Consider the following 12,294-nt stretch of genomic DNA (forward strand, 5'->3'; position numbering starts at 1 on the left):
TACCCTACTAATGCCGTAAAACCGAAATTATTCCGTGAACACTGCTTCCACCTCATGGTGGACCGTCATATTTCTCGGTTACACCTTGTAGCGCATACACGTCCCTTTTAAACAGGGAAGACACTTCCATAACTCTGACAGCGTCCAACAATATTCGGGCAAAATTGTGTGAAAACTAAGTTCGTTTTGATGGGTAAATGTCCCACAAAAAACTTGGCAAAAAAACGTTGAAGGAAAAAAGCACCCAGATAACGTTATTTGAACATTTAAGCCAATTATATATTTTTTTTAATAGTGAGCGGGTTGAAATTAGCTTATTTTACGCAGTTGCAGCGCATGTAGGAACCACTTGGTTTTGTATAGTAACACGGGACGCTTGTGTGGTAACAGCCGCGTGCATTTCGGTGAGTGAAACACGCCAGGCGACTTTTATATGCGCAGGATTAGGGCTAAAATATAGCAGTTACATGACTGCATACGGGTAGCGTGGTGTCTACAAATGTCATATATGTTTGCATACTAAAATTCTGCAATTTTCAACCGCGCTATGCAGTAAACTGCTATAGTACAGCCGAGATATCTAAGCATTCAGATGCATGCAAATGCGATGAAGCGGTGATCACTTCAGATTTATGCATAGATTAGATGAAGGAATGAAGGTGCTATTTGGAGAAATCGGTCGAAGATAGAGGATCACTGAGGTTTTACTGTGGCTTGTTGCATATTAATAACTACGAGATACCTATTGTCTGCTGTAAATCACTGTACTGTCTTATGTTGTGGTGGATTGTAAGTACTGGCGTGCTTTGGTCTGTGGCTTGCTCAGTCATTGTTTCCCCAATCTTCCAGGGTGAATATGAGTAAAGAGTCACAAATGAGAGCTGCTATTAATCAGAAGTTAATAGAAATGGGCGAACGGGAGAGGTAGGTAAAAACATTAACACCTGCTCGTGCCAGACTGTGTGCAATAGGTAGTTTCGCATCAGTTTCAGTGTAATTAAAGCTTGAAGAGTGTCCAGGCAAGCCTCTTTAAAGTGTTACAGTTGTCATCGAATGGGTGGTGTGTTTTCTATAGGCTGAAGGAGTTACTTCGAGCCAAACTTATAGAATGTGGATGGAAGGACCAGCTGAAAGCACACTGCAAAGGTAAGGCTCTTACTGGGTGAGGGAAACCATTTAATCAATCCAGCACCTCTCCCCTTTGTCCAGTGGTTAATTTCTTTTAAGGTAGATGGATCTTTTCCTCTCTCAGAGCCAAAAATAAATGTTGTGCTATTGCAGATGTCATCAGAGAAAAGGGATTTGAACATGTCACAGTGGAGGACCTGGTTGCAGAAATTACACCAAAGGGAAGAGGTAGAGCAAACCTATTAGTATTAAAACCTGATTATTTTCACTGTTTAACTGCATTTTGGTACTCGCAACGGTTTAGATGTAAAAAATGGAAACGTTGGACTTTGTATTTTGATCATATTTGTAGCCTCCATTCTGCACATGCTGTAGTTTTTAAAGTCTTTAAATGGAGATGGAATATGGGATAAGATGTCTTTAGTCCTCGTTCTAAGTACAGCTGCATTTTGGGTTGTGTCTGTGCTTCCTTACAGCTCTCGTGCCAGACAGTGTGAAGAAAGACCTTCTGCAAAGAATAAGGGCATTTCTAGCCCAGCATTCTGCGTTATGAAGGGAGCTTTTCATTTTAATGCCATGTTGTTGCATCTTAACCAAGACGTGAGATAATCTTCATTTTTGGTACCTTTTTTTTAGTTGTTTTTTCATAATCAGGCACCGGCTCTGGGATGTTCAGGTTTATCAATAAATGTTTTTGCTTTCTCATTTTTGTCGGTGTTGTTTATCTTAAATATTTTCCTTTTTTATTTTTTTTTTATAAAATGAGAGTATTTGATACGTGTATTATTTTGGATTATCGAGGAAATCAGTTACATTGGGAGTGTTGCGGCCTGTTATATGTGACAATGAGGGGCTACACACACAGCATGAATAAAAATTGCAGTTAGATATTTGTTGTGAATATGTCCTTAATAACATAGGTTAGAATCGAAAGTGGTATTGGGGGAATGATGCCCAGAGTAAGCGAGCTTACTGGGAGCCGCGAGTCATCGCTGGGCCTTCGCTGTCGATGGATGGGTGCACGCCGTAAACCGTGCAAAGGATTATAGGAGTCTGCGCTAATGCCGTTTCAACTTATCAAAAATACTTTTGACCGTTATTAAATGGATTTATATGTTGTTTTCGGTACGTATCTTCTAGCAAAATCCATACTTAATACTGAAGTGTTCTATAGTTTAAACAACTTAGTTGATTTTTTTCACTTTGTAAATGTAATGCTATCGCTATAAAATAAATAAAACGCCGCAAGTTTTCAAATGAAATATTAAAATTAATTGATAAATTCAGGTTTATTTCTCTCTCTCTCTCTCTCTCTCTCTCTATATATATATATATATATATATATATATATATATATATATATATATATTTCATTCTTTTAATATGTTAGAGAACTCGGACTGTGGCAGAGACAGGCAATGCCTCGGACGTCTATAACTGGGTCCTTCCAGATTCGTTGCACTTCCTCGTCGGTACAAAGATGGAAGCCGAAATGCAATGGAAGAGTGGTGAAGTCTGAATTGAGAATGGCACAGTTTGATATTTTTACAAAATTTGTTGCGATGGATATGTAACGGTGTGGATCTGAGATCTTAATGAAATATAGGCAGTAAATGTCGATAAGAGTCTCGGCGCGCTGAGTTAAGAGGGGCCCAGGCGGGTCCGGGCAGTTGCTTTAGCTCTGTAACTGAATGTGCTGTTTGCCCGGTGAGTGTCACCCCGGCACAGACTGGCATGTGGAGGTAATGTGAGCAGTGTTTTGTCAAAAAGCCGAGCGGCTTGGAATTCTGGGAACTTGACAATGTATGAAACACGCATGGTCAGCTAACTAAAAGGCCTGGAGAAGTGAATCTGAATGATACATGTTTATTTATTTGAGCTCATATGCATGCTGTACTATTCACCTAAGAATGATCCCGATTTATGTTACTGAAAATTTTTGCAGTACCGCGTCGTGCGACCAATCATTCGTTTCAGCAGATCTTTTTATACTGTGACAGACACGTTTGCACTTGCAAAGGGAATTGCACACACGTAACGCTGGGTGTGTTTTTTTTCTGAAGAATCTCTTCCGTTTTGTTAAAATGTTGCTCTTTTATAAGATCTATTTATTGTTCCAAATGCTAGAAGGCACTCGAGTTTTTATACTATGCAGTATTCTGTATGTCCTTTTCAGTTAAATACCTTTTTAAACAAATAAAGTGAATGAGGTTTTCAGTTATGCATATTTCAGTTGTATTTATTTGTTTAAATATTTAGTGTATTGCGGGTAGTCTAACACAGACCGCTGTTTATTGTTCCTAATCCAGGTGTAAGTCACAATGACAGTCGGCCAGTTCCGCCTCTTTAAGATCTGCACCTGCCTGGTGACGTTACTTTCATTTTTAAAAAGGCTCATTTGTCGGTAAGCGCACTTAAATGCACATGAATGTAGTAAATGAAAAGACAAACCAATTTTGTGCCGTTACTAGTATCACTAGTAGATACTAGTGTTTGACGTTAAAAGTTTAGCATGTGTCACCAGAATTTTTGTCTTAATCTAAAAAATGTGAGCAGTATTTCTCCCTGTTTATTTGTCTTTAGGTCAGGAAGGTCACGAAAACTAAGTGGTGATCAAATTACTCTGCCAACAACAGTGAGCCATTCTTCAGCTCCAAAGCCGGTAAGTGATCTTGTTAATAAGAGTTCTGGAATGAAGATCCTTAAATGAAACATTTAAGATTGTCAATGAAATGAACGCATCCTTAAATGAAATGGTCCAGAAGTGTTTCCGAGAAACTGAAATGGGACATATGTAAGGAATTAGTAGTAAAAGCAGTGGTATAAGTTATTGCAACATTGAAAACAAGAAGTAATATGACAGGAATTACTTTTTTTTTTTACCATTTATAACCAGCGTCACTAAATAACCTTACAGAATACGGCAAAAATGAACCAAACCATTAATTTTATGTGTTGAGGAGAAATATGTAAATTTACAGTTTGTGCAGCAGAGGAATAATGAAACGTTTAAGTGAAGTCCTGTTGAAGATGGCCAGTGTCAGGCTATGTTCTCATTCATACAGTCAGAGATTGAGGAATGGAGTTCCTGGGATGAGGAGGCCCCTACAAGCGTCAAGATCGAGGGGGGGAATGGGAACATGACCTTGCAGCCGAAAGACGTGGAGGAGGAGGAGGAGGAGCCAGACTACTTCAAGGACATGGCGCCCACCATCAGAAAAACACAGAAAGTACGCCTGTTCGAGACTGCCCCCCTCAACTGTTTATTGAGCTCATTATATGGACAAGGCTTGTGCGATAATTAAGGTTCTCATGGGTCCAATTTCAATTGTCGTCTTATCTTCCTGCCTGCAGATTGTCCTTAAGAAGAGGGAGCCTCTGAACTTGACAATTCCTGATACAAGCGTAGGGTTTTCCAGCAGACTGGCTGTCAGTCATGATCTGTCCTTTATCCAGCCAACGGTGAGTGTCGTGTCACAGCTCCGCCCAGATTGCGTCAGCTGTGATGGTGGTGGGTTTATTTTTCAACTCTGCGCTCAGCTGAATTTGGCCAGAAGGTAAAAATTGACTGGCATTTTACCAAACAGACAATCTATTTGCTCTCCTTCTGAAAAACGCATCAAGGACATAGATTTGGGTTTGGACAGTAGGGCTGTGGCCCTACCAATAAGGTAGGAATTCGTTGTGTGGTTAGAGCAGTACGGGAGTCATAACTAATTCGGTTCCTGCCAGTGCTGAATCTGAACCTACGTCATTGCCAGTGACACACGTTGACTGTTTAGCACAAATAAACCCTGTGGATTATATGACCTTCATAGGACGTGGTTGGACACCCCTGTCCTTTATTTTTAAACAGAATGTTCAATGTCTTCCAAACCTCTCATAAAATGACTAACAATCTCTAATCTGAAATACAGACTTGAGTCCTCTTTGGCAAAATCATTACATCAGTCAAGAGCTTACATGATTGATTGATTTTTGTTTTTGGCAGGAGTGACCAAAATAGGAATGGGAGATGTGCTGTGTACAGTAAGGGGGCTGACTTTAGTACTCTCCCTGACTGTAATGTTCAGAAATATCATATTTATTTTTACTTATCAGGTGGGTCAAGTCTCTGAATATACAGCCACATAATAAATCAGAGGAGTTTAGGTTAAAGACCTTTTAATGGTAACACAGCATAGATTGCCAGTGTGACTCCAGTGGGGTTGCACGTCTTATAGTGCCATTGGGAGCCTGGCACCATTCCCCAGCGTGCATTGCGTAGCTGAGCTGGGATGGCATCCTCATGTGCACTGGGTAACTCCTGCTCTCATGCCTGGGATCGCTAGGCGGAGCTGGGGGACCTGGACACCTGGCAGGAGGACCACAACGCGTGGGAGGAGGAGTCCAGTGTTGCTTGGGAGGCTGAGGAGGTGCTGAGGTATGACCCCCCCCCCCCCCCCCCCGCTTTTATACATATGATCAGCAAAATATATTATATAATTAGGTTAATAGGTTAAAAGCCTGTGCTGCCTGGCATAGCATTCCGGATTCTCCGGAACCATGATAGCATATATGATTTAAAGTTGGATGGATGGATGACTTGCTTTTTAATATTTAAAACATTGTATTGAGAGAGGTCAGTGCTGGAAAAGTAGGGTAGTAGGCCAACGGGGAACATAGAGGGTTATTTTGGGAAAAAAGAGGAAAAAAGCATTTTGCAGGCTAAGTTTTTAAACAAGGTATTAGAAACTGCGTAACTGCAAACACAAAGCATTTTGTTCTGGGGAGGGAGGTAAGTGTGATTTTTTTGTGTCCTCAAAGTGCTATTCCATTATTTGACAGCAGGTGGCACTGTGTCACTGCTTTTTGCACCATTCACTATGTGTTTTTCCTGTCAGCAGGCTCCCATAACCAGAATCAGGGATGGAAATAACTGGTACTCAAGTACGCATTCACCTTTAAAAACAATGCATACGACAGTCGATTGTGGTGACAGTGTAAATGCGTAGTTATTTTATGTGCTTTTGTGCTGATATGAAAACAAAATATAATGCCTTTTAATCTTTATATGCTAACTTTACTTCATTTGCGGTATACAGGTTAAAATGCAAGGTATTTTCTTGTCATAGCAGCGCAGATGCACTTAAAATAAGGGCGCATTTGCACTTTCACAAACAATCGATTGTCGCACGTATCGTTTTTTAAGGTGAATGCGTACTTGCGTACCAATTATGTCCATCCATCCATCTCCTTCCGCTTTTTCGGGTCGGGCCGTGGGGGCAGCAGTCTAAGCAGAGAAACCCAGACTTCCCTCTCCCCGGCCACTTTGTCCGGCTCCTCCGGGGGAATCCCGAGGTGTTCCCAGACCAGCTGAGAGAGAGAGTCTCTCCAACGTGCCTTGGGTCTTCCCCAGGGCCTCCTCCCAGTGGGACATGCCCGAAACACCTCCCCAGGGAGGCGTCCAGGAGGCATCCTGACCACACGCCTGAGCCACCTCATCTGGCTCCTCTCAATGCAGAGGAGCAGCGTCTTGTATTTGTGATCTTTCGGTCACAACTGAAAGAAGGAAGTCGCGAATACAAGTGGCCGAAATGTAATTGTCCATCCCTACCATAATCTATGGCTGTAACAATGGCTTCTGCATGTGGAGCTTTGTGCCCCAACTGTCGTTGTGGCACTATTGCCCTGAACTCATTTTTGGTGGATTTTTTGGAACATTTGGTAAACGATACCAGGCACCGAGTTGATTGGAGCACATGTCGTCTGCAGAGAACCTCGCTATAGGTAGTTGGGGTGTTTTAAGGGCATGAATCTGCCAGTTGTTCTGGGGGCCTCTTGTGATCCCCAGGATGTGTTGCAGTCTGTGCCACTCCTATCCTCCGGGAAAAGCGGTGGGAAGATAACGACGATGAATTAAATGTCAGGATGCTACATCTTATTGCCGCTTGATTTGTGATGGCTTCTGAAACCGAGACCAAAACCGCGATACAAAACATCTCATGTCATGTTTCCAGATGACAGAACCATAACATAAAATCCAGATTTTTTAATTTTCCCCATTTTTTTCTTATTCACACCCCCCCCCACCAAAAAAATAAATAAATAACCCAAGATACAAAAAGTTGTACACTTTTGGCGTAAGCATATTCTAGCACTTTAGAGGAAGGCGTTGAACATTCCAGCATGTTCTGCTACCTTCAACCATCATGTCTCCTTGAAGGCTGTGTCAGGTTTTGACTTTAAAGAGTGTTACTTGACATTAAACAGAAGCTTACTGACATCTGAAAAGCTTGTAATGAAGAAGGATGAATAATTTTGATTCAAGACATCAATGAAGCTGACTGTCCCTTTAATGCCAGTGAGGTTCAGCTCTGGTGCCTGGCTAAGGCCCTTTGATAGCATTACTGAAATTTATGGAAATTAGTGCACAGAATGAGATTAAGGTCCATATTTCAGTAAAAGCTGTGGTTGTTCAATATTAAGTGTTTTCTGGGAAATCCTGCATAAGCCAGAAGTAATTTATGTTTCCTGGCAGATTGATGAGCGAGTCCTCTCCGCTCGCAGCCTTCTGGTGAGCTCTGAGGCAAGGCCATTGGCCGTCTCTGAGAGTGGGCGGGCCTTGCCGCAGCCGTGGGCCTGCAGCTTCTGATGAGATTCACTGATTCACTTCAACCAAAAAATTTAGACAAACACTTGCCTATTTGGCAAGAATAAAATGTAAAACACTGAATAAATGTCAGCAAGCGGAACTTCAAGACACCAGTGGGAATTCGGCGCAGCAAGAAAGCATCAGTTTTCAGTGGGATAACGGCCCTCTCTCATCAAGTCTGAAAGCAGGTGTTTAGTGGCCTATGATGTTTGTTTAAACATTGGTGTTCCTACCACTATAGATTAGGCAGATTGTGGGAATTGTTTCCAAAATTACTTTATTTTAATGCTAATGCTAAACCCAACCTCAACTCCTCTTCCTCCGCTTTTAAGTGAAATAAATTATTTGCATCTGACAGTGAAAACAAAACCGGAGTCGTCGCCTTCGCGGATTTCATCCTCCAAGCCTTTTACTACATACATTTCATATTTCAGTGATGCATCAAAGTCCCGCTGGCGTGTGTAAAATTGTCCCAGGAAGAGACGCGGCACCATCGTCACGAGCCGTTTCCATGGAAAGCTCCCACAGTCCTTTGCAGTCTTGCTTTGAAACATCTCTGAAAGCACTGGGCCGAATTCAGACGGGTGTTCTACTGTTTCAAACAGGCAGCAGAAGCTGGCAGAGAGGGAGAGGCGAGCCATAGAGCAGCAGAAGAAGAAAGTGGAGAAGGAGGCCCAGAGACTGATGAAAAAAGAACAGAAGATGGCGATCAAGCTGTCGTAACGATTGCAGAGCTGGGGGCGTGGCGTGAGGCAGGGAGGAGGCCCGATCGCCTGTTAAATCCTGCTTTTTCACACATTCTCCTAACACTATGCCCCTACTTCCAGTGGCCTACTTCAAGATCACCTTCATACTGTCGATAGTGCTTTTTTTTTTCTTTTTTTTTTAAATGGCTCATGTTTGGGAAGATGCCTCCTGACCGGTATCAACTTTTTCCAGGAACTAGAGGAGGTTTTTTTTTTTTTTTTAAATTTAATTTTTTTTGTTTTTTTGGATTTATGAGTACAAAGGGTTGGGAGGGATGCTTTTATGGGTCTCGCTGAACCGTTATTGCTGTTTAGATGGAATGCTTTCAGTTTTATTTTCTGGTCACAGACCACACCTCTGACACACTGTAGTCTGCTAGAAGGCTTGGGAAGATGCTATAATCGCTGGTGGGTGGGAGGTAAAGGTGGACATTAAAGCGTTTTTCTGAAAAGCGAATGTGTTTGTCAACCAAATCAGCCATGATTGTCATACGGGACACATCAGAGTATTGGGTCACGTTACAACATTTGATTTTTAAACGAAGTCTTTCTTTTCGTTTGTTAATTATGATGATCTGTTTAATTATATATGTTTTTAATTTGTATATATGATTCATGGAGGCCATTCTGAAATACAGATCATCTTCATAATTATTTCACGAAAGAGGTGACAAAGTACTGCGGTTATGCGACGACCTCACAAACCCGTTCGTCACGTCTGCCGTTGGAGGTGAATTGAATGGCAGCCTGCAAGCAGCGTCAGCTGAGGTAGAGGAATGAAATTATGACGATTTTGGTTGAATATTCACCTGAGAGTCCAGTTGAAAGGTATTCAGTGGTGGGGGGGGGGGGGTGTCAGAGGGAAAAACACAGTGAGATGTCTTGGACTGTTGTCATGGAAACCACATAATTTTGGTCGGATGAAATACTTTTTTTGAACGAACTGCTGAATGCTAGACAAATGGTTTTTGAATGAAGCTTCTGTGTCATACAAAATAAAGGACTAAAGATCGAGCTTTTTGTTTGTAAGGTATCTGCTTTTTGGGAAGTGCCAGTCTCTTCACTGGGAACCTGTGGAATCGGCTTAATGGGAAATGACGAGATTGTGACATCCATCCGCTTGGGAGTTTGCGGCCTGTCTGATAACTGAAGCCTTTGTTTTTTTTTCCCTGCTTGTGAACTTTTGCAGTCCATAGCTGGTTTCTGAAAAAATGTCATGTGTTCTGCAAGAGTAATGCCCATAACAGTCATCCAGACTGACGTAGCACATTCATCGTCGGCCAGAATGATTATGCATCAGTCAGATGCTGCGACTCAGTGCTGGGAGCTGTGGTAAAACGCAGGATTCGCAGACAACTGGTTTAAAATCGCCCTCAGCCAGCAGGGGCCGATCCCAGCAGGGGCCCAGCCGTCCTACCCTTCAGCAAGAGCTTAACCTGCACCGCCCCACTGAAACATCTGAATGTATTAATAGGCGAAACATCTATTGGCTGAGCCAGTAAGTACAGATATAGGCGGGAGCAGGCCAGGGTGAGACGGATGATTGGTTGTGCAGTTGAGTGACTTTCTGCTCCACCATTGGTAATGGTGGCAGAAAAGGTGGGCTGTGGCCGAGATGACTCATGATGTCGTTCTGCAAACCTCAGTCGCCATCTGTATCCCCTACTGCCCAAACAGCCAGTCCAGAAACAGCTCCTGTAATGTTCTGCGTCTGCTGGTACTGGGGCACCAAAGGAGAATGCTGCTCTGTTCCTTTTCTGTCCATGAATGGAACAAATGTGCATGATGTTTCAAAAAGGGGGGTGAGCAAGGTTATCCTGACAGCATGTTAAATCTGAGCTTAGGCTCCTGTGACCGCAGTGTTTTGTACCAGAAATTCAATTCAGTAAATCTTTCCCTGTCTGTCAAGGGAAATGTTAAAGAACGACTCTGAGTCTGACCTACTTAAAAGGCGATAGTCTCTCCCTCCATCTGAGAGCACCAAAGCGGGGCGGGGGTGGAGCGAGGGGATTTCACACCCCCAGAATTCAGTATTTGTGCCCCTTCGTATTGAAACGCACAAACCGATTTCACTTTGTTGAAATCCCATTTTAATTTCCTGTGGAAAAGGAATGAGATTACGTCCTGATTGCATCCGCGTGTCCCCCTGGGGGCTGCCAGTGCCATCGCTGTTTGCATTTCCACTCGGGCTCTGGTCTGCATGGCATTACGGTGGTTATTGCACATCAGCCGGTAATGGGATGCGGCGACACTCCTGCGGTCAGGTCCAGATACCTGGGGACCGACACCCGCCCTGACAGCGAGTTTGAGGAAGCAGAGGGGGTCATGTAAACCCCACAATACCCTAACAATGCCATGAACATCGCGGATCAGGTCCATTTAATCCCAAATACAAATATGATGGTTTAATGCGCTCCTTAATCTTTTAAGATGTAGTCGTTATTGTGGAAGGCTGTTTTTATAAGCATTCTCAGATCTGGTCATTAAAATAAAAGTTCACTTTATACACGCAGCACTATAAATATTCATAATTACCAGTATTTCACTCAGGTTGCACATTTTCCCCATTTGACGCCTTATATGTACTTTAATATAATATTAAATGTGTCATTTGAAATTCAGTATTCATGAAATGGGATTTTTTTTTATATTTACTTCAATCCCGTTCAGGATGCCCCACGGCCTGCCCTGTGCTCCCTCAGCCCCCCAGTTCCTCTGCCCCCTTCCAGCCAGGGTAAGTGGTTTGGAAAATCTCATAAAAAGGATCCAGAAAATACATTTCAGTCCCCAGGAGCAACGTTGCACTGAGTTTGTTATAATCACCCCTGGTCTTGTATGTCTGGGTCATTAAAAGCGTAACGCAATGTGACCAAAGCTGCATTTACAAGCTCAAAATAAATTTCTTGCATTTACATCCAGATTTATTTTTTCCTATTTTTCCTATTTTTATTCTTTAGTGTATGGAGGACTAAAAGATCCTTGACCCGCTGTCTTTTGTTACAGACTAGTGACTGTAGGTTTTCAGAGAAAGAGAGAGAAAGAGAGCGGGAGAGAGAGGGAACAGGAATTTCAAAGTCAGGGGAGTCGAATGAATTCAGTTATGGAGACTGTCAGTTTAGCCGGGTGCATAGTAATCTGCTGGAGATAGAAAGCTGTGGATCTAGTGAGCTCACGGGGCTGGAAGGGGGCGCTCCTGAGCCAGTATCTACCAAAAAAAATCGACCTGTCAATCGAAAGCACCTCTAAAGGCCTCTAATGCCGCTCTGCCGGTTCATTTTCTGCTTAGTGTCGCCTTTAGAGAGTCATCAAGAACATCAGGCGAGATGTTTTGCCGTTTTGAATCCTGCGGAGCGGCTCAGACGCTGCGATTTTAAATTGGTTCTGGTTGCCCTTTTTCAGGCTCAGCATTCCCCGGTTCTTCTTTCTGGGCTTAAGAAATCTGCAAGGCGTCTACTAATCAGGTTCTCAGGCCTCGGTGACCCACTTGCTTGTTTTTACAGTATGCGAATCATTTGTAATTTGGCGAGTCATTAGTGTAGGTAATGCAGAATCAGGGCCCGATGCAGTTTGCTTGCCATCCGAATTGCTGCTTTACTTAATGAACTTCACTGCGGGCACAGCAAGCTGAATGTCCATCATATTCTTACGAGGTTGATGTGTCACGGCACCTGTAAGTTTTTGCCCAAAAATACAGGAAAAACAAGCAGTGTGACTGGCACAGGGAGTCAGGCTGCTGAATGAGGGTCTTCAGATTGAATTGGCTGAGAGATAGTAAAACAAATCCTG

General features: G+C 42.8%; 2 protein-coding genes across 5 annotated transcripts; both read left to right on the top strand.

Annotated features, from left to right (window-relative positions):
• Positions 1-284: 284 nt before the first annotated feature.
• Positions 285-1,833, top strand: eny2 (ENY2 transcription and export complex 2 subunit). 2 transcript variants are annotated; one of them, XM_049024765.1, is made up of 5 exons: positions 285-404; positions 850-924; positions 1,076-1,146; positions 1,282-1,356; positions 1,605-1,833. In XM_049024765.1, the coding sequence occupies exons 2-5, from the start codon at positions 857-859 to the stop codon at positions 1,679-1,681; spliced, it is 291 nt and encodes a 96-aa protein (XP_048880722.1). In that variant the 5' UTR covers positions 285-404; positions 850-856; the 3' UTR covers positions 1,682-1,833. The 2 variants fall into 2 exon arrangements, with proteins under 2 accessions (XP_048880722.1, XP_048880723.1); XM_049024766.1 differs by lacking the exon at positions 285-404 and adding an exon at positions 433-701.
• Positions 1,834-2,545: 712 nt separating this feature from the next.
• LOC125748519 (receptor-binding cancer antigen expressed on SiSo cells-like) lies at positions 2,546-9,522 on the top strand. 3 transcript variants are annotated; one of them, XM_049024764.1, is made up of 7 exons: positions 2,546-3,172; positions 3,438-3,532; positions 3,712-3,790; positions 4,194-4,358; positions 4,483-4,590; positions 5,460-5,551; positions 8,368-9,522. In XM_049024764.1, exons 2-7 carry the CDS (start codon positions 3,450-3,452, stop codon positions 8,483-8,485), a joined length of 645 nt encoding a protein of 214 aa, XP_048880721.1. In that variant the 5' UTR covers positions 2,546-3,172; positions 3,438-3,449; the 3' UTR covers positions 8,486-9,522. The 3 variants fall into 3 exon arrangements, with proteins under 3 accessions (XP_048880721.1, XP_048880718.1, XP_048880717.1); XM_049024761.1 differs by having other exon boundaries at positions 2,546-2,870; XM_049024760.1 differs by having other exon boundaries at positions 2,547-2,835.
• Positions 9,523-12,294: the final 2,772 nt, after the last annotated feature.

This window comes from Brienomyrus brachyistius, chromosome 9 (genome assembly GCF_023856365.1).
Source record: "Brienomyrus brachyistius isolate T26 chromosome 9, BBRACH_0.4, whole genome shotgun sequence".
NCBI classification, from domain to species: Eukaryota; Metazoa; Chordata; class Actinopteri; order Osteoglossiformes; family Mormyridae; genus Brienomyrus; species Brienomyrus brachyistius.